Genomic DNA, 19,055 nt, shown 5'->3' with positions numbered 1-19,055 from the left:
GGATGAGTGCCGACGCGCGTCCATGGCCCTCGCCTGGGGCGTGCCAAGCCTGCCCTACGTATTCCCGACGGGGCGCCTTACGAATGGCTCACTTGCTGAAGCTATTCCCATGTGCAGCGCTGTTTGTCGGAATATTGCATAAACGCGACTCTCGGTCAGCGTAGTGAGGACTGCGCGTTTGACTACCACCGAGTACGATCCCTTCACCGGCATTGGGTCCATCTAAGATGCCTGCCTTCCGTACGTGCCGGAGGCAATCCGTGAATAGTTGATAGCGCTGCTCCACATCCACTCGTGTCTGTTGAATGTCCACAAACATAGAGTATCCTTTCCCATCCTCCCCTGTCCTTCAAAGTTCTCTGTAGAGCATGCGTAACTCCGATGCTTGTGGTAAGCGTCCACTTGACTGACCATCTTGTATTCGTGTTACCATTATGTAGTGTCCAGGATTATGTGCTCGCCCGTCTCAACAACCTGTGCCCTTCGTTGTCGCTAAAAGACGCCAGGAGCCGAGTCAGAAAGAAGTCAATATGTTTTGGTCTGGGTGTGGCTGAAACCTTGGCCTCCTGAAGTACAATCCGCTATCATCACTGATGTGGACCGTTCGACGTATGCTCCTTCATTCCCATGTCACCGGCTTTGCCAGCCTTATGGAACAAATCTTCGAGACCTTTCCCAATTCATACCGTTGAATGCCGATCGCAGAATGAAAGGATGTTTTGAAGGTTCCCTTGATGTTCATCGGGTCTCTTGGTTACCAGCGATGAGAAGTATAAAGCCCATGGATCACAGCTGTGATTTCGAGGTCTCCGTTCTTTAGGTTGTCATTCATTCTCTGTTTCTTTTCTTTCAAGTATAACCCTATTTCTCACATTCATTAGCATCTCTTCTATTTCTCTGCATCACACACTCTCTCCATCTTTTAATTCAATTTTCTAAAACCCCTCCTCTACTCCACTTCACAGGATGAAGTTCCCTTCGTTCCTGGTAGCATTGGCTCTGGCAGCCACTACCTCTGCTGCTGCAGTCCCCCATCCATCTATCAAAACTGACCACACCGAGACCACTTCTTATGATATTCCCGGATTCTTCAGCCGCAACTGCACTCGCGAGAAGATGACTGTCCGCAAGGAATGGCGCCACTTGACCACGCACGAGCAGAACAGTTTCCTGGACTCGGTTCAATGCTTGATGAACAAGCCAGCCGAATCCGGGCTGACAGCAACGACTAGTCGGTTTAGTGACCTCCAGGCCCTTCACCGTGGGATGACCAACACGGCGTATGCGGATATCATCCACCATGTGGTAGGTTAATCTGAATGGCTCGCGATAAGCCTATTGTCTTACTAACAGCCTGGTCAGGGACAATTCCTCCCCTGGCACCGCTACTACATGCACATCTACGAGGCCCTGCTTCGTAACGAGTGTGGATACGACGGTCCTATTCCGTAAGCATTCTTTCCCATTTCCCTGTGGAGCATTCTCGTGGCCCAGGACACTAACAGAAATCGTTCTAGCTGGTGGGATGAGCAAAAGGATGCCGATAGTGGCAACATGTGGCAATCGTCCATGTGGGGAGCCGATGCCTTTGGAGGAAATGGCACCGGGTCCGACAACTGTGTGCGCGATGGTCGGTTTTCCAACCTCACTTTGCACATTGGGCCGGGTGATGAAGACACGGACTACTGCTTGCGCCGCGCATGGAACACCGAGAAGGCGATTGCCAACGCCAACAGCACCGTGCTAGAGATGTGTAATGCTTACAACACCTATGCTCCATGGTGGAATTGCATCTCCAACATTCCCCACAAGGGTGTACACACCTACATTGGTGGTGTGGTATGTGATTCTTTTTTTTTTAGTAAGAATCAAGCCGTATGCAGGACACAGACTGACGAAATGCACAGATGGCGGATATCAAGTCCTCGCCCGGCGACCCAATCTTCTTCATGCACCACATGTACATTGATCGGGTTTGGTGGAAGTGGCAGCAGCAAGATCCCATCAACCGGTTGTACGACATCAGCGGCCCGACTCTGAATCACACAGCCAACGTGGAACCAGCTGGAGGTTGGCAGAACGCTACCCTTCACTACGAACTCTCCTCGTTCAACATCATGCCTAACATCACCATTGCCGAGGTGATGAACACCCAGGGAGGTTACCTGTGCTACGGTTATGACTGAGGCAGGGCCTGTAATGGGGTATGCATTTAACGGGGGGTTCTCTTCTGACCAACTGTTTAGACTTCCGCTATAGACATTTACATTTGATAGAACTGCGAATAGATCGAGATAGATATCTAGGTAGACTGCCATACCATCCGTTTTTATTTTCACCCCGAAGATACCAGGCACTTCCAGGTTGAGCGTCGTATGGGATATTTAAGCCTAATCTGTTATCAATCACACGAGCACGCTTGTTAGACCCAACCGGGCCGATTGACACGCCATTGATTTTCTTTAGAGTACTATGAAAAACCAACCCGTAAAGCCACCAATGAACTTCCCCATCAACTCGAAGTACAATTTCCCCACCACTCCGTATTCCAAACCCTGATTATGGGCCTGTGCATTGACTGCGTAAGGCGTACATATTGTGTTCTAGAAGCTACCTGCGTCAGATATGTGCTTTCATCAAGGTCTTGCGGATTTCCTGATGGCCTGCTACGGGATAAGGATTGCCACCAACAGGGCACGTGGATAACTGATGCCGTATGATGAATCCAACAGCTAGTAGCTCATGAGGGCTCCAGAGGCATTTGGAATGATATCAGTTCTGCAGACAAAGCATATGAATCTATAAGAGTAGAATAACTTAGTATATGGTCATTCTCTTCCCAACTGACCGGAAACTGTCTTTATTTCTCCGGCGTCAAGAATCATCAAAATTCACACACAAATCAGACAATTTAGGTTGTAGTAGCTGGAAGTCATGAGCGATTTTGTTTGAACCAGACAACTTAATTAAGTCCATATCCTGGCTATAACAGTCCTCCATGGTAATTGGGTAGCCACTGAGCGAGTATGCTTCCTCCATGCATCTTGCCATCTTCCACCTTCCCAGCCCTGCAAGATACAATGCAGCCGGTGCCTCGTGGGTCTGCCAACTGTCATCCATCGTTGTCTTACTGACTCAAGATATTTTCGTTCAGCAGAGGTACTAAGTTTGGAAAATTTCCCGTTAAGGCATGTCCAATGCACCAACAAAACTTTGTTCCAAAACAGGATATGATAAAGTACGAACGATGTCTTCAGAAGAACCATGCTGCAATTTAACTTTACTGCTCTTTTGACGTTGTTGCATTTATGCTGACGTCCAACATGATCGATAGAGAGGATAAAATGGCCTTAATGTCCATCACATCATCTGCAAAGAAGTTCGTTATAAATCTAGCCTCCTCCTTTGCCTTCTGCCTCCGTATTTGCACACCTGGTTTTTATTGACACGGACCTCAAGCTTTGACTTCCCACTGCACTGTCTAAACGTTGGTACCCTAATCGTCACTAGCAAAGTCCTCTCCTCATGAGTTTCTCGGCAGTTTTGGCGAGCACAGTGTGTCTGGCCTCGTGTGCCGCTTCTGGCGAGCCATCTCTCTGCACGATCACCATCTTGCCGCTCACTCTCTTGGTGGGTCTGGCTGCCATCGGTCGCATCTTCCAGAGCAATTCGGCGGTTGAAGACATGGTCCAGGATGCGCCCATGGGCAGAAGACGTATGCGCCAAGGGGTCAGCCGTTCAGCACATCCCGCAAGGGAGGCCTGACTGGTAAGTGTCATTGGTGCCCTGCCCTGTGATCTTCCCCAAGTGGAGATGCTGATCTTTCGTGGTTCAGGAAGGTTTTGATCTTCAGCAGCCCACTGAGTCCAGCTTTCCGGTACCGAAGCGATCCGTGCACACTAATTCCTGAACGTTGGCCATGTAGGAACTGTGATGCGATGCGGCGAGACGTGATGTATACAGTGATGCTCTACAATTTTTTCCGGTTTCCCTGACCTTTTTTTCCCAACTACTTCTGTTTCGGCGTTTCCTTGGATCCCTAGCTGCTTGCATATATCAATACAGAGTAACTACCTCCTATGACATATTAAACGTAGTTCACGTGATTGTTCAGCCGAAAACAGACGTATGCAGATAGACAGAGCGGTACAAGCATACCAGATCCACCTTGCTTCTACTCCTTGCGTATCTGATGGCCCTGTAGTGTATGGGGAAGAGGGCTGCCTGATCCATGTGACGTCAACCGGTGGATTCGTACAACACAAGTGAAGTTCAAGCCATTGGCTTTCCCTGTCTTCGCTTTTTTATCAGGATTGATGGTCCTTGAAGCCAACCAGAGTACGACGAGGTGAGCATGACACAACCTCGGGCCTTGCCGCCGAGTCCTACTCGGACAATATCAAGATATTAGGACTCAATAACCCCGTGACGTGGAGCACGGGATAAGGATCGCCCTAATCAAACATGTTACTTTCATGTGTATATGCATGCGACCGTGCTCCCCGTGGCTGCATTCCTTCAAGAACCCGGGAATGGGATTAGGGACCACTTAGGGCCCAGTTGCATCTCGGAAGGATATTGCATCCGCAGGGCGCGTCGGGTGCCCCTCCTAGGCCCAAGCGTGACAGTTCCAGCTCTTGACGGGTGGACCATAGAGTTTTACGCCTATGATATGGAGGTGTAGGCAACGGTCTCCTAAACAATGACGAGTTCTAAATCTGACTTTCAACGGACCTTCTCCGTAGATCCTATCGGCCCTAGGATGGATGTCCAGCTTTGCGAAAGAAAGCTGTGCCAAATAGTCGAACCGTACTTTGTCTCCACCAATAAGCAAAGCAAATGGTTTGTATGATGATCGGTGGATTTGATTTACATGTCTTTCTTGCGTGCTCTCGGGGTTTCTACCTTGTTCGAGAATGACTGGGAACGGCCTGCATCTCAATTGACGAATCATGTCTTATTACAGTGTAGATGCTCACCGCAATGTGTCGATTCCCGCTTCTACAGCGATGTGAGGGCTATTGTTGCGCTTTGACGCGCGCGCTGCAAGACACAAGTACTTTCCTGGGGATTTGGTCCGTTGCAAGACGAACGTTGATCGCGAAGGTAGCCGGTCAGCTCTCCGAAGGCATGAAGGTCGTGACTGATCACCGCAAGATGCCCGCAACCTCGTGGGCATCTACGACCCACACATACGGGCCGCCATCTTCCACGAATGTCTGGCCTGGACTCATGATCTGAGAGACCTTCCTGATCCCGAGCTCCTCGCCACAGCGGCTCCCAGCCGTTTGGGCTTCCTGCCTCGTGGTGAATACCTCCTTCGTGCCCTGAGAGAGAAATTCGACGTCCCAGATACGCCGTGGCAGAGCAAGTCTACGGCTTCACCTGGTGTCCGTCCGACAACACCAAACTTTGTCATGAATGCGTGCACGGGAGCTGCAGTGCCGGCATGTTGGCCCGCTTCCCAAATTATCTTCACTTCCTCGGCGAATTGGCCTGGCAGGTTTACATGGCGCGGTATCAGACCGGGCTGTTGCTGGACAAATTGATGCCTCCGCGCAAGGACAGTCCCGGTGTCGGGGTGGATCCGTACGGCGATGCGGTGCTCAATGCCATGAATCCCATGTTGAAGGCAGTGGGATGCAGCGCCCAGCCGGGGAACTATTCACTGCGAGACCGGTGCCAGAACCCGCAACGCTGCGATGACCTGCTCCAGCGATGCGTGCTTCACTCCTAGGAGTGTTGTCCGAGATGCCGGGGTTACGATGCGATGACCTGGCAGGAGCGGGTGCCGGCCATCGGAGAGGCGTATGGAAGAAGTATACGGGCTGCAGCTGCATGAACATCATCAATGCGTATATGATCCCCACCTCGCCCGATCGGCTGTGGTGGTTGGCGGACCCGACGGCCGAGTGTACTGGGCCTCAGGAGGAGTGGTCGGCACTGCTCTGCTAGAGGTAGGTCTATTTAGGCTATCTCCATGGCGGGTTGAGACAATCCTCTTCAAGATTGCTTTGTCATAGTGTTTCTTTGTTGCTGGCTGCTCTGTCTGAACTGAAACCAGAATGAACATTGGAGTAATGAGTTCTCGATAGTTGAAATGAAAATCCATCCGCTTATGCGATCGTGTTGTGATTGTTCTTGATTGTAGACTGGTCGGTGCTTGCTAATAGTAAATCCAATTACAATCATTCTGCTGGCTGCACCATCTCGTCCAAAGCGTCCATGCTGATGAGATTCTAAATGTCTTCTCGACGATTCCTAAAACCACCATTCCGTTCTACACATTCCGAGCCTAGCTTCATAGGACATGATCCATCTTCACTTCTTTAGACATGCAGTGACTGAAGTGGAGCTGAAGGGTCCAATTCCTAGGCCGGTTCACCAGTTTCTATCGCATTGCTTTTCCAGGCCATTTCATGTAATTGACGAGCTACGATACATGGCCTGCTAGAAGCATGAAGTCCAGAAATCGGCAAGTCATCTGATGTCCATCCGGATCGGCTCCATTCCAAAGGCATCCGTCCGACCTGCAATATGGCAGGACAGGTTTTCAATCTAACCGATCATCTGTAGACACCAGTGTTCCTGCCATGTGACTCCAGTGGAAACGAGAATAGCTTGCATTGTCATCCGTGCCATGGGGCTAGTAATAATGTCGCAGATATGGTATCCCAAACTCCAAACACTTCAAAAAGAATAATCGAGGCATTCAACTATGCAGAATCCCACAAGTTCATTGTACAGTGGCGTCCATCTTCTGCCCCTACGCTTCGTTCAGCTGGCGTTTAAGCTCCTCGGCCTCCTCGGGGAATTCGGCGTAGTAGTCGGCGTACAACTCCAGCAGGGCCGTTGCGTTGCTTCGCTTGGCGATGGGGATGAATTGGACCTAGATAGTTCGGTTTTGTTAGCAACCCCAGGGTAACCCGTATCAGATCCTTCTCAAGGCACATACCTCGTAGGTCGTGAACTTGTCGCCGTTGATACACTTGCCGGGCGGCAGGGCATAGCCGTTGCCGAGACATTTCGATTCCGAAAACGCCGTGAGAACATAGTCGCCAGGGCTACCCTTGAGGGACTTGGAATTGCTCGCTTCCAGGGTCAGACACGTATTTGTTTTTGAGCTAGTGGAATCTGTGGGGTTGGTCCCCTTGCAATCCTTTTCGGAGTAGCCATGAATAGTCTGAGCCTGAGCAAAGGCACTGAAAGCCAGAGCGAGAATAATGGACTTCAACTGCATGGTGGGCGACTGAGATGAAAGAAAAGCAAGACAAAGCGTTGAAACGAGTGTATGCTGGTGGAGGTTGTAGGGACGGACAAAGAGAAGGGCGGAGTGGTCCGGTGGAAGGATAAGCAACGGTCAGGAGAAAGAGCGATGGGCGAGGCAGCGGCGGCGGCGGCGGCGGCGTCGGGAATCAAATCAGCCTGGACTGGACGTGTGGTGGGTCAGGAGAGAGAGAAAAAGGCCAGGAGCAAAAAATAGCAGCTTTGAAACAGGAACCGACCGAGGACCAGTGGGGGCCGGGCTGGGCGAAACGGCGGCTGGATTCGCCGAGGGAAGCCATGGATGGAGTTCGATGGATGGACTAGTGGCCGCTAGCCCGGGGGGAAAGACGCGTCGTTGGCAAATCAAGCCCGTCGGACAGCCACGGCGATTTCCAAGGATCGGGCGCCGTGCAAGTGGCAGTGATTGGCGGTGGGTTTCATGATCTTGATGATCGTCACGAAAGGCTTGACAGGTATGCAGATGCCAATTTGGGTGGATGAAGAATAAGCCGAGAGTTGATTAATCTTGGAGTGCTTGATTCCATGCAGACGGAGCGAGAGAGGTAAAGAGTCTTCATGAGGTTATTCGGAATGGATCGATCAGGTGCGATCAGGTGAGCGGGTGAGGCCAGCAAGGCAGTAAATCAACCCGAACAGGCCTAGTGGCCAGGCACCAACAATCGCCCACAATCTCCGAATTGCCTCTTCATTGCAGCATCCATCAGAGACGACGGGATATTGCACTTTCCTTGTGGATAAAAGCTCGCTTCATGAGATATGATTCTACAGCGAACCACTTGTGATGGCTTCCCAGTTGCAGACAATCTTCGCATCACCCCCCCAACAGCTGGGGATCGGTAAACATCGATGATCCCCAGGACGTATCGACTTACTATAGGGGGATCTATTTTTATCCCTCCCGATATGCCTCTCTAGTGGTCGGTCCAGCGCTTCAACGATAAACTAAAACTGTTAAGCTTCAGTCAAACTAGGTACCACAATCGCTTATCTTGTGCTAGACTAAAAGTGCTGTGAAAGTAGCGATGATGTGTCTGTCCTAGCCAATAGTCTCGCTGCATCTTCCATCCTCCAGATCATCCTTGCGGCCCTCCCAACTTCCCAGGAGGATTGCCAACCCAGCCGCCCCATAAAGTCCACCCACCAGCAAAAAGGGCGCCCCCGTCCACACTCCACCCTGGGCCAATCCCCAGCCATACGCTGTCGCCATCATTGGCCCAGCTACCAATACTCCGATTCCCTGCATCACCGCAATCGCCGTATACAGCGTACCCATGTGATGCGCGTCAACGAGCGAGGTGATAATGCGCCGAGCAAATAGGTGCATTGCCGAACCGAGCGCATACACGACCAGCCCCAAAACTGCGCCCGCCGGATGGCTAGACAGCGCAATCAGCAGACATCCTACGCCCATACAAGCGCTACTCGTCAGAGCCAGTCTAGTGTTCTTGGTGAATGGGGACATGCGCCGTCGCTCTACGAGCCAGCGCGATATGCCTGGCAGGATTACGAGAAGCAGGAGTAGTCTAGTAAACCCTCGTACGGGTATGAGGAAGCTGGCCTAAAAAGAAATGTTAGGTCTGGCCATATCGTTGTTACTTATTTCTAGTCCCACTCACCTGCGCAATTGTCCAATGAAACCGGTCGGCAGCAAAGAGCAGAAGCAGTTTCATAACCTGCATTCCCAGATACGCAATAAAGAACACCACCAGAAATAGTTGCACCGGACGATGTCGCCAAACTACAGCAATTGACCGGCTCAGCTCATCAACTCCAGCTCTGATGCGCCCCCGGAAAGTCTGTCGTTGTGATGTCTGCTCGGAAGACGACGGTTGGCCGGGTGGGGTCCGGGGTAATGTCTCCGGTAAGAGGAGCAAAAGGAGACCACCACCAGCATTGAAAGCCGGTGATAGTAGATACGGTAGCCAGATGTTCTTCGTCATGAGCAGAGCACTAAGCGGGGTGGCCAGAATCTCGCTGACGAGCACCGTGGCTGATACGTAGAGAAATGCCGTGATCCTAAACTATGTGAGCTAGGCAAACATCCACTAGGGCAATGGAGGTCTCGTACTGCTCTTCGTCGCTGAACAAATCAGCGAGTATGACGAACATAATGGAGGTGGCTACTTGTGTGCCGCCACCCAATACTTGAGCTATCGGACCAAGCCAGATCAGTCGCAGCGGGAGCTGATCGGAGAACCAGCCTGGACGGTAATCAACAGCATCAGTTATTGAGACCTAGAATGTTCTAATCTATAGTATCTGCACTCACCGACAGCCTTGGTCCACGTATCGCTCAGCGTGAATCCCACCGCGCATAGAAGCAAGACCGGTCGACGTCCGATCCGGTCAGCCAGCACGCCATATGGGACTGCAAACAGTATACCTAGTATGTATTAGTCGAGCTTCCGGATAACTGAAGAGAATGATCCCCACCCGGGACCTGCTCCAGCGTATCCTTCCAGCCCTGCAGGAGGGCCACCTCCCTCTGCACGCGGTCCATCTGACATTCCGGCCCATCCTGCCCTACAGGACAGAACTTGCGAGTGACAACCTCGAGCCAAATTTCGGTCTGGGGCGCCTGGGAGAGATACTCAGCGAAGTCCTGGATCAGGACAATGAAACAGATCAGAGCCAGAACCCTCCATCGCGATGACCGGTCTTGCGGCCGTGTGGAGGGTTCGAGTAGAGGCGTGTATTCGCTGGCAGCCATAAGGGAGGGAGATGATGAGACATGGAGCCGATTCGGTTCATAGAAAAAAAGGGAAAGAAAGAGGGGGGAGCATGGTTGTCACTTTCGAAGTTGCTATGGCTTGCATATCCCTGGTGCCTGTCAGCCTTTCGAACAGCACAGGATAAGCCCCGATAAGGTCATCCCCGGCGAATCATTGGGCGCATCAGCCGCCCTAACGGTCGTCCGTTGGGAAACACGCTGTACGAATAGATTGGCTCAACCCCTGTCGCCGTAGTCAAGCTGTCCGCTTTTGGGGTCGTACACCGAAGTCAGCTCGGACGTCCGGGTGATCCCTCCGCGGGGGAGCTGAGGCTTATTGCAGCCAGTAACAATGGAAGCATCAGTCTTCGTCCGATTGAAGAGCATAGATGCTTATCTGAGTTTATCGTAGCCAGGGAACTAGCTTGAAACAGCGGGCCGCTGAATGACTTAATCTCAGCCGATTTATTGGTTATTACTACGCCGACGTCGAAATTCCTTGTTCTACCATAACGGGCACACCCATGGTTACATATGGCCGTATGATAGGGTAGGGCCACAACAACAGGATAGTCTGCAATATCTGACCTCATGTGGTCCATCGCCAATTCGGATCCTTCCACCCGCCCACCAGCGACTTGGTCGACACGTCCGCCGCGGTGAGTCTCACCCCCTGCTCGCGATCGCGGCGCCGGTTATCGTAGCGGAAATACGTCCCCATCCCCAGGATCACCAGCACCCCGAAAAGAAGAAACGCGCAGTTGACGATTAGCGCCGGCTTATATCGCGGGGCTGTATCTGCCTTGAATGCCAGACTGGACGGGATGCCAGCACAGTTGGCCGCGCCCACCAGGAATCCCACAGTAGCAGCACGCTGCGACTCGTCGGTGACATTATTAGTGTGCCAACTATGGAAGACGGAGCTGGGCACGAAGGCCCCGGCTGCCAGCAGAAAGCAGGCAAAGTAGGCGACACCCTGGTGCTCTGACGCGTCCACCGCGATCAAGATGATATACCCGACAAAGGTAATCATCAGCGAGCCTGCCAGATGTATGGAACGTTCCCGGAAGTGATCAGATGATAGACAGATGATCCAGAGCACGGCTGTACCCACACAGTACGGCGCCACCGTGTAGAGATTCGTCTTAATGGTGGAATATCCCAGGAGGGCCACCATCTGCGGCAGGAAATTACTAACGGAAGTTTGAGCGACGCCGTAGCAGAAGCAGCTGACAGCCCATGCTAGCACGCGCCAGTCACTGAGCGCGGCCAAGGCCGCGGTAATCGAGAGCTTCTCACCCGTCCGCACTGAACCGTCCTGTAAGAGGCGCATTTGGGCCGCGCGAGCTTCGGCTTCATTGAACCAATGGCACTGAGCGCCGCTGGCAGGGAGCCACCAAAGCGCGAAGGATGCAATGATCAGGGTGGCACCGCCTTCAATGAGGAAGAGGTACTTCCAGCCTGGGAGGTGGTGCTTGATTTGGAAGACGCCAAAGGAGATGAGACCAGAAAAGGCACCTGAGTGGTTAGAAGAATACGCTATTATGCGAGGGGTACTTACCAGCGATGGTGACCATGCCGTAGAAGATGCTCAGTCTGAAGGCAATCTCGTTGCGTTTGTAGAACTGCGTGAGGTAGAAGATCACCCCGGCTGACGCGGTCAGTAAAGCAGACGAGCAACGGGAGGTTCTACCTACCGAAGAATCCTGCTTCGAAGATCCCCATGACTAAACGGCAGACTAACAGGCCTGCAAAGTTGAACACGGCACACTGCAGCAGTGTGATGGAACCCCTGATGCCATGGTTAGCGAAGTCAGACATACTTACTAGAAGGGTAACCCACCATCCTATCATCATCAACGGTAGCATCACCTTTCCGCTGAATTTCTTCAACATCAAGTTGGACGGGAGATCAAATAAGCAGAAGGTGACGTTGAAGACAGCCAAGATGACATTATACTGATTTCCGACCAGGTGGAGATCGTTCTCGAGGCCATCCGTTTTGGCATTCCCCAGGTTGGAGCGGTCAAGGGAGTTGAAGAAGTACATGAGCGAGAGGACGGGAAGCAGTCTGCAGATCAGCATCTCTTTAGCAGGCAAGAGGGTAGAGTAGATACCGAAAGTCCAGCTTGCGCACGACTGACCGCTCTGCTGCGGCGTCGATGGGAACAGAGTCCCCTACTACGACGCCTGCTTCTTCTGCGACAGCGTGTGACTTGTGGTCATCTTTCTGCGTGTCCATGGTTGGCTTTAGTGAATGCTACAATGAGACAGTGGTCAACTATACGCCTCAGACAATTCCCAGGGATTTCCTTCCATCGAAAGAGGGCCACTGGATGGACGACCGGGATCAGCCCGAGCATATATGCTTCACTTCACTATCATCTTCGCTGTTGTGACAAGGATCACATGGCATATCATCACCATCACTTATCGACCCTGATGCCACCATACAGATAAGATGGGAGGTGGGAGGTGGCATCAAACTGGCTGTTCTTCGTATCATTCCGCCGTGAGGAGTAAATCCAACGCATATCAGGGTTGGATTGCCGCAAAGGGAAGCCCAGGCGGGCCAGCCCGATGCCAGCGATGGCGATGATAGATAACCCCTCTCTGGAACACATCATCTTCTTCCTTCTGGCATCATCATCCTCCTCTCCATTGCTTCCAGGAAGGTCCATCCATCCCGTGTCTACTGCAGCCCCGCGTTATCAGTGTGACCAGCAATTAAGAGTGGGGGTGTCCTTCTCCGCACGACCAACTTTATCCTATCAACAGCTTGGCAGCGCCAGTGTCTGAACCAATCTTCAACTATAAATCGCATTGACCCTGATAAGCGTGCAACTTTCGCTGTGTATCTACCGCACATTTACCATGTCTACTCCCCTCGACAAGACCGCCCCGATCGCCATTGTTGGCGCGGGCGTGTTCGGTCTCTCCAGCGCCATCCATCTGGTCCGGAGGGGGTATCGCAACGTCACCGTCTTTGACCGTCAGCCCTACCACGAGACGCTCTATGACTTTGACCGTGGCTGTGATGCTGCATCTGCAGGTATTCTCACTGCACCAAAAGTATGTTCCTATGCTAATTACAATTTGCAGACTGCAACAAGATCATCCGGGCCGCCTACGGCCACGAAACATGGTACCAGAACTTCACGCTCGAAGCAATCAAGGCATGGGAGACATGGAACGAGTCTCTTGCCAAGGGAAGCACTCTTCCCCCGGGAATGACTAGCAAGGAACGCATCTATGTCAACTGCGGCAACTACCATTTCGGCGACCACGGCGACGCAGCCGGCCTGAACCCCTTCGAAAAGGCTTCAGTAGAGAACCTGACCAAAGCAGGCCTCGGACACACTCAGTACCTGTTTGCCTCCAACCCGCAAGAGGTAACCCGAGCCAAAGCGGATGGCTACGGCTACGCTGTCGACCCCTTCCACCTAACGCGCGACGGACAACAACCAAGCGGGTACCTCGACATGATCGGGGGATTCGTCTACGCAGACAAGGCATGTCGCTACGCACTTCATCTAGCGCAGCAACTAGGTGTCAAGCTCGTTTTAGACCGACAAGCCGGTCGCTTCGAGGGTTTGCTCGAATCCAATGGTGAGGTAATCGGGATCCGCACCGCGGATGGCAAACACCACACCGCCGCCCTGACCATCCTCGCCTGCGGCGGATGGACACCTATCCTCGTCCCAGAGATGGACGGGCTCTGCGAAACCACCGCGGGATCCGTGGCGATGATCCAAATCCCAGAGGGCTCTCCACTCCGCCAACGATTCTCGGCATCCAACTTCCCCGTCTTCCAATGGAACGTGCGCAGCGGAGAGAATGGCAACCTGTACGGCTTCCCTCTGGATGACCGGGGGGTGCTGAAGATCGGATACCGCGGAACAAAATACACGCATCCCCAAGTGCAGTTTGATGGACAGGTGCGCAGTGCCCCGATCACGAAGTGGACGGCCCCGTCTGTGTCTGGGTTACCGGAGAAGTCTGTCTCGGTGATTCAGGGGTTCTTGGATCGGTATTTACCTGAGTTGAAAGAGGCGGGGATTGGGATTTCACAGACGCGATTATGCTGGTACACAGATTCGTATGATAATCACTGGGTGATTGATCGGGTGCCAGGGAAGAAGGGGGTGATGGTAGCTACGGGTGGAAGTGGACATGGATTCAAGTTCCTACCGGTGTTGGGACAGTTGGTGGTGGATCGCGTGGAGGGAGTGCAATCGGAGTTATTGGAGCTGGTCAAGTGGCGGAAGTTGGGAGCTGGGGAGAAGGGGTCGAACGAGTTGATGAGAGGGTTCAAGGATGGAAATGCGTTGCAGAAGGTGAAGTTGGTGAGTGAGCCGGGAAGGGAGAGTCGGCTGTAAGCGTTGCTCCCGGAGATTTACCAATGTTCAGCAGAATAAAGATAGGATTGTGAGCTTCAAAGGCATAAAATATGGATCTTCTATGATATCACTCTCAAATATCTGATTGGTATTTACAAGTCACTATTTATTCCACTGCATTTACTTTTCCAGGCATCACTCTTGCCTTTCCTTTGCTTTTTGAGATCATGCAAGTACTCCACCCCCATCAAACCCAATCACTCCACCTCGTATGCCGATAAGCCAGCGGCACCTGCGGCCCTTCGGCCTCGAGCAAATATCCATGCTCGCACCAGCCGAACTGCACCCGTACCTGACGTACATAGAACCCATCGAACGTGTTGTCCAATGCATCCAGCAAGCTATGCACATCCCCGTAAGGATGCAGAGTCCGCCACGGCTGGATGCAGGTATCTCCTTTGCACGATTTGAGCACCATAAGGAGGGCATCGAGACGGGTGGATATTTTGACGGCCGAGTAGGATCCTATTTTGGATGCTGCTAGGTTCGGGTAGAGGTTATGCAGTTGGTAGGGGTCGGTCTATACATCTCGCTGTCAGTGTAGTTAACGGAAAGGAGAGGTGGTAGGAGGGTGGCATACAGTCAAATCGTAGAGTTCATGTTCCCCACTACACCAGACAGAGTAGTAGAGGTTAAAGTCGGGGCTAATCAGCCTCAACGCCTTGTAGGTGTTATTGATGAAGGTAGCCGGTCCACCGTTCTCTATCATACTCCATTAGCACCACTCCTCACAAGCAGTAGTATAAGACAGGGGGGGAAATAAATACTACTCACCGTCCCGTCCAAACGCACCCTCAAACCCAGCCAAGCCCCAATACTCAACATTAACATGTTCATGTCTGTCCCCATCCACATCCGCAGCATGAATCTCCTCTCTCGTCAACGGAATCGCGACTCCGTCCAACTCTCCCTCTGCTTCGCCACCGACAATATCCAGAATAGTCGGCGCCAGGTCAATATGCGTCGTCACCGCGCTCACCTCCACGCCCTTTGGCACCCCAGGCCCTCTCACAAACATCGGCACCCGAATATCCTCATCGAAGCCACACTCCTTACCGGGATGTAACCGATGCTGACCAATATGGTACCCATTATCGGAGGTATAAAAGATATACGTGTTATCCAGAATACCCGCATCATCTAGTCGGAGGACTATCTCCTCCACGAGTTCATCCACACCCTGCAACGCACGCAGTCTCTCGCGATAGAACTCATCATTGTAGGCGACGCTCTCGGCATCTTGTTGCGGCAGGGATCTTACCCAGCTGACTCCGCTGGGATGGTCAGGGTTGAAGTTAGGGGTTCGGGGGATCTTAGCATCCCGAAACAAATGTTTATGTTTGTCTAGTGGGATGGGAGGAGAGAAGCGGAATGTGGTGGTGTCGGACTCGTCTGTCATGTTGAGGTTGGAGTGCGGTGCCACTGGGGCGACGGTTAGGAAGAATGGGTCATTGCTGGAGAGAGCGTCGTCGAGGAATCCCAGGGCCTTTTGGGAGAGGATTTCGAGGGTATGATGGCCCTCGTAGCTGGTTGGGGGGTCCTGGTTCCGTTGGTAGTGAGGCCGGAGGTACTGGTATGTATACGGGTCGAGGAGGAAGTCGGAGGCGTTGAAGCCCGTCACGAAGGGGGCGTTGTAGTTGTCGACGGTGTGGGCGTTGAAGAGTTTCCCTGTGTAGTAGGTAGAATAGCCGGCTGCTTGGAGCCAGAGGGGAAGCCAGTTCTCGTTGTGGCCTTCGGCGACGAATTTAGGGTATCCCCCTATAGCATATTGTTAGTATCTCCGGATTTTGGCAATTGGTAGGGTGGGTACCGTATGGGGGATAGATTTCAGTCACGTTGGTGTTGTGGGCTTGCTTGCCTGTCCAAAGACTCACTCGTGAGGGACAGCACAAGGCAGTGGTGACAAAGTGATTGCGGTAGAAGGCGCCCTGGTTGGCGAGGTAATGGTTGATTCGTGGGGTGTAGTGGAGGGAGTCCATTTGCAGGTCTTGGTCGTCGACGAGGATGAAGACGATGTTGGGGCGACTGCTGGAGGAGTGGTGGGCTACATGGTGGTCCTGTAGGACATTCTGGGTGTCTGGTTTGTCAATTGCTGCAAAGGAGTCGATGGACGCCTGCGCCAGAGCGGCGAAGGCGAGGAGTGAGAGTCCTTTCATGGTTGTAAGATAATGGTGGTTTATTTACAGTGTAGCGGGGCCGCGAAGGTATGCTTTTTATTTATGTATTCTGTCAAGACACCATCACCCCACTTGAGATGTTATCAATCAGGTCTTCCATTGGACAACGCAATTCGAATTGATGCTGGATGCCGATCTGTCGTGCAAACGAAATGCAAGGGATGGCGTGATTGGCGCTAAATCACCACCACCGCGACGAGCTATATCAGCGGGAGGAATTGCGTGTACCGTTCATCAGAAATGATTATTCGCTTCAATTAGTGAAAAGAGTTGCTATGTACACAATACTCAGTCAGGCGATCTCCCTTGAGCCTGCCTATACCTCCACTGCACCAACCTATGCGATCGTGATGTTCTGACTCAGGGTCTGGAGGTAGGGCTCAAACGAAGCCTAGAACACAACCAAATCAGCAGAGATTCACCGGTTGAAATGGCGATCAACTTACTCCAATCAGGGAAGCATGAGCAACACCCAGCACCGCCTTGCCCGAAGCCGTGCCCTCGGGAATGGTCACGGTGAAGTTTTGATACTGGGGCAAGTACCACTCGTGGTACTCGGGGTCAAACGCGCCATTGTACAGGACCTGGCCCAGGACTTCCGAGGCCGGGTAGCAGGTAGCCGAGGCGCAGGACTGCAGGCCGATGGCGATGGCCATCTCCTCGACGTTGGTGGGGGGAGTCTATTAGCAAAACATCTTGGTTAGTGAAACGACGCATTTCATGTCATTCGGGTTTGTTGAGAGGGTAACAGCGACGCAGGGACTTACGGGACGCTCAATCTGAACAATCACCTTCTGTCCCGCCTGGACCGTCTGGCCGGCCTTGGGGGAGGCGATCTGGACATTCTGAGCCAGTGCTCCAGCAGCGAAGGCAGCGACAGCGGCGACAGTGAATTTCATGATGGAGATGGGTATGAAAGTGATGGAGAAAGATGGAGATGGAATTGCTGTTATGAGGGAAGGAGCATGAAGAGGACAACTCCCACCCGGAGTAGCCTGGGGTTATAAGGCCGACAGCAAGCTGAAGCGTGCATGATGATGGAGGTGTTGGAGTGAGACATGCGGATGCCGGATGATAGAAATAGCAGCTCCAGTTGTGGAAATACGGGGCAGCCGAGGAGGAAGTGATTGGCAGGGTTTCAGCTAGTGAGTGTCGATCGGATGTCAAGTTGATGGATCTAATATTGGGATGCGAAACCTATACTCGTTACGGGAGATGGTGTTGGTATAGGGCTACACTAAGTACATGCAAAGGGGGGTGAGGATAGGACCGAAGAGGTATAGCTACTTGGGATAGATTGCTGGTTGTGGATGGTGGAGAGGAAAAGGAGTCTTTCGTTGGACAGCAGAACAAAAGGAATAGGAGAGAAACTCTTTCATTATTCATGCATTAGTTATGCATTAAGAATAATGACTCAGGAAGTGAGTGCATGTACAGGTCACATGATGGTGATGACTGATTCGGCAACTGGTCGGCAGAAGCACATGACATGGTATGATTCAGTGTGGTGAAGGCCATCATTATCCAAGCTGGGGATAGTGAAAGCTTGACTGGGCGCCTTATATAGCAGGGGAGTAATTATCCATTGGTGGCTAACGAGGTGGCTGGTTAGCACCACTGACATGAATTCATGGTAGTAGTGAGTTCACTGTTACTACGGAGTACAAGTAGTAGATATATCTGTACTCTATTAGACTCTATTAGTAGTATACCACATGATGATCGGGACCAATGAATAGTACCAGACCAGATGCAGTCAGACTGGACGATGGTATTATCCAGTAGCAGAGATGCAAGTGTCACCATCATCATCATGTCGATCTATCACACACTGCAGTCAGCGAAGTAGTAATAAGTTGTGGTATCAGCCCATCTCACCTCAGCGGCGATCACATCCACTACATCATGACATCCTACTTTCGTTAAAGAAGTGGACACTGGGGATGGGACCCCACTGGATCCATCGAACGCAACCTCAGCGGGAACTTGATCCGATGGCGTGCTTATTTCTTCCACTCTTTCTCTGCTCGGCCGGTTCGTTCGGATGGAAGGGGGGATCGTGATTGTGACGTTGCATGTTGCCCGCGGTGGCATGGACCTCCGCCCTCCCCGCGTCATCCGAGCATTGCGCAAACCTTGGACCTTGACTCGATCCAGTGGGCAAGACAACGCCACCACAAGGCTTATCTACATGATACGAGGCTTATCTGTTTGATGATGATAATAATCAAGAATGTAGAACTCTATTGCGAGAGGGGTCTTGATCTATCGCCGAATCAAAACACATGGGAGGTATAGTGCTGATGCAGAGGCGGAACAAATATCAGAGCAAAGATGACAGGAAAAGACCCGCTCGTGTATCAACAGGGCGCTCGTAAATGTATTCACAAATCCAAATCATAAACATCGAGTCATATGTACATCAAATGCAAATGCAGTAGTTGGGGTGGGGGGGTATTTGCAGGGGTGGGGAGAAAGAGA

At 52.1% G+C, this 19,055-nt stretch overlaps 10 protein-coding genes across 10 annotated transcripts; 3 read left to right on the top strand and 7 right to left on the bottom strand.

Moving 5' to 3' along the window:
- Positions 1–966: 966 nt before the first annotated feature.
- On the top strand, positions 967–2,255 carry BDQ94DRAFT_180596 (tyrosinase family protein; the record flags this gene model as incomplete). Its single annotated transcript, XM_026773660.1, has 4 exons — positions 967–1,305; positions 1,354–1,448; positions 1,518–1,839; positions 1,908–2,255. 4 exons carry the CDS (start codon positions 967–969, stop codon positions 2,184–2,186), a joined length of 1,035 nt encoding a protein of 344 aa, XP_026624246.1. The 3' UTR covers positions 2,187–2,255.
- A 613-nt stretch (positions 2,256–2,868) lies between these two features.
- On the bottom strand, positions 2,869–3,212 carry BDQ94DRAFT_147683 (uncharacterized protein). Its single transcript, XM_026767060.1, has one exon. It carries the CDS (start codon positions 3,118–3,120, stop codon positions 2,875–2,877), a length of 246 nt encoding a protein of 81 aa, XP_026624245.1. The 5' UTR covers positions 3,121–3,212; the 3' UTR covers positions 2,869–2,874.
- A 1,771-nt stretch (positions 3,213–4,983) lies between these two features.
- BDQ94DRAFT_160798 (uncharacterized protein) lies at positions 4,984–5,955 on the top strand (the record flags this gene model as incomplete). The annotated part of the gene is made up of 5 exons (XM_026769262.1): positions 4,984–5,011; positions 5,158–5,322; positions 5,367–5,635; positions 5,738–5,788; positions 5,818–5,955. 5 exons carry the CDS (start codon positions 4,984–4,986, stop codon positions 5,953–5,955), a joined length of 651 nt encoding a protein of 216 aa, XP_026624244.1.
- Positions 5,956–6,766: 811 nt separating this feature from the next.
- On the bottom strand, positions 6,767–7,240 carry BDQ94DRAFT_172322 (uncharacterized protein; the record flags this gene model as incomplete). The annotated part of the gene is made up of 2 exons (XM_026771932.1): positions 6,767–6,889; positions 6,956–7,240. 2 exons carry the CDS (start codon positions 7,238–7,240, stop codon positions 6,767–6,769), a joined length of 408 nt encoding a protein of 135 aa, XP_026624243.1.
- A 977-nt stretch (positions 7,241–8,217) lies between these two features.
- On the bottom strand, positions 8,218–10,233 carry BDQ94DRAFT_147677 (adenylate cyclase). The gene is made up of 5 exons (XM_026767059.1): positions 9,721–10,233; positions 9,557–9,670; positions 9,356–9,488; positions 8,904–9,303; positions 8,218–8,845 (listed from the first exon to the last, which is right to left on the bottom strand). Exons 1-5 carry the CDS (start codon positions 9,995–9,997, stop codon positions 8,324–8,326), a joined length of 1,446 nt encoding a protein of 481 aa, XP_026624242.1. The 5' UTR covers positions 9,998–10,233; the 3' UTR covers positions 8,218–8,323.
- A 247-nt stretch (positions 10,234–10,480) lies between these two features.
- Positions 10,481–12,239, bottom strand: BDQ94DRAFT_180592 (major facilitator superfamily domain-containing protein; the record flags this gene model as incomplete). Its single annotated transcript, XM_026773659.1, has 4 exons — positions 10,481–11,515; positions 11,559–11,648; positions 11,695–12,068; positions 12,115–12,239. 4 exons carry the CDS (start codon positions 12,237–12,239, stop codon positions 10,587–10,589), a joined length of 1,518 nt encoding a protein of 505 aa, XP_026624241.1. The 3' UTR covers positions 10,481–10,586.
- A 416-nt stretch (positions 12,240–12,655) lies between these two features.
- Positions 12,656–14,492, top strand: BDQ94DRAFT_63031 (FAD dependent oxidoreductase). Its single transcript, XM_026776213.1, has 2 exons — positions 12,656–13,049; positions 13,100–14,492. Exons 1-2 carry the CDS (start codon positions 12,872–12,874, stop codon positions 14,374–14,376), a joined length of 1,455 nt encoding a protein of 484 aa, XP_026624240.1. The 5' UTR covers positions 12,656–12,871; the 3' UTR covers positions 14,377–14,492.
- BDQ94DRAFT_180589 (sulfatase family protein) lies at positions 14,481–16,553 on the bottom strand (the record flags this gene model as incomplete). Its single annotated transcript, XM_026773658.1, has 4 exons — positions 14,481–14,917; positions 14,978–15,099; positions 15,172–16,155; positions 16,208–16,553. The coding sequence occupies 4 exons, from the start codon at positions 16,551–16,553 to the stop codon at positions 14,585–14,587; spliced, it is 1,785 nt and encodes a 594-aa protein (XP_026624239.1). The 3' UTR covers positions 14,481–14,584.
- Positions 16,554–16,867: 314 nt separating this feature from the next.
- Positions 16,868–17,732, bottom strand: BDQ94DRAFT_62955 (uncharacterized protein). Its single transcript, XM_026776211.1, has 3 exons — positions 17,342–17,732; positions 17,021–17,254; positions 16,868–16,965 (listed from the first exon to the last, which is right to left on the bottom strand). Exons 1-3 carry the CDS (start codon positions 17,471–17,473, stop codon positions 16,912–16,914), a joined length of 420 nt encoding a protein of 139 aa, XP_026624238.1. The 5' UTR covers positions 17,474–17,732; the 3' UTR covers positions 16,868–16,911.
- Positions 17,733–18,133: 401 nt separating this feature from the next.
- Positions 18,134–18,912, bottom strand: BDQ94DRAFT_62960 (uncharacterized protein). Its single transcript, XM_026776212.1, has 2 exons — positions 18,453–18,912; positions 18,134–18,395 (listed from the first exon to the last, which is right to left on the bottom strand). Exons 1-2 carry the CDS (start codon positions 18,690–18,692, stop codon positions 18,183–18,185), a joined length of 453 nt encoding a protein of 150 aa, XP_026624237.1. The 5' UTR covers positions 18,693–18,912; the 3' UTR covers positions 18,134–18,182.
- Positions 18,913–19,055: the final 143 nt, after the last annotated feature.

Source organism: Aspergillus welwitschiae (assembly GCF_003344945.1).
Source record: "Aspergillus welwitschiae strain CBS 139.54b unplaced genomic scaffold BDQ94scaffold_25, whole genome shotgun sequence".
Lineage (NCBI taxonomy): Eukaryota > Fungi > Ascomycota > Eurotiomycetes > Eurotiales > Aspergillaceae > Aspergillus > Aspergillus welwitschiae.
Note: the sequence above shows the minus strand (reverse complement) of the source record. Positions and strands in the feature narration are given on the sequence as shown.

Bases quoted from the DNA above. Each gene is read 5' to 3' on its own strand.
- BDQ94DRAFT_147683 (XM_026767060.1), bottom strand. From the start codon at position 3,120: ATGGATGACAGTTGGCAGACCCACGAGGCACCGGCTGCATTGTATCTT.
- BDQ94DRAFT_147677 (XM_026767059.1), bottom strand. From the start codon at position 9,997: ATGGCTGCCAGCGAATACACGCCTCTACTCGAACCCTCCACACGGCCG. The intron at 9,489-9,556 runs GTGAGTGCAGAT...ATTACCGTCCAG, and splicing joins TACGTGGACCAAGGCTGTCG to GCTGGTTCTCCGATCAGCTC. The intron at 9,304-9,355 runs GTACGAGACCTC...CACATAGTTTAG, and splicing joins TTGTTCAGCGACGAAGAGCA to GATCACGGCATTTCTCTACG.
- BDQ94DRAFT_63031 (XM_026776213.1), top strand. From the start codon at position 12,872: ATGTCTACTCCCCTCGACAAGACCGCCCCGATCGCCATTGTTGGCGCG. The intron at 13,050-13,099 runs GTATTCTCACTG...TACAATTTGCAG, and splicing joins CTGTGATGCTGCATCTGCAG to ACTGCAACAAGATCATCCGG.
- BDQ94DRAFT_62955 (XM_026776211.1), bottom strand. From the start codon at position 17,473: ATGAAATTCACTGTCGCCGCTGTCGCTGCCTTCGCTGCTGGAGCACTG. The intron at 17,255-17,341 runs GTAAGTCCCTGC...TTTTGCTAATAG, and splicing joins TTGTTCAGATTGAGCGTCCC to ACTCCCCCCACCAACGTCGA. The intron at 16,966-17,020 runs GTAAGTTGATCG...GTTGTGTTCTAG, and splicing joins CTCATGCTTCCCTGATTGGA to GCTTCGTTTGAGCCCTACCT.
- BDQ94DRAFT_62960 (XM_026776212.1), bottom strand. From the start codon at position 18,692: ATGACGCGGGGAGGGCGGAGGTCCATGCCACCGCGGGCAACATGCAAC. The intron at 18,396-18,452 runs GTGAGATGGGCT...AGTGTGTGATAG, and splicing joins TGGATGTGATCGCCGCTGAG to ATCGACATGATGATGATGGT.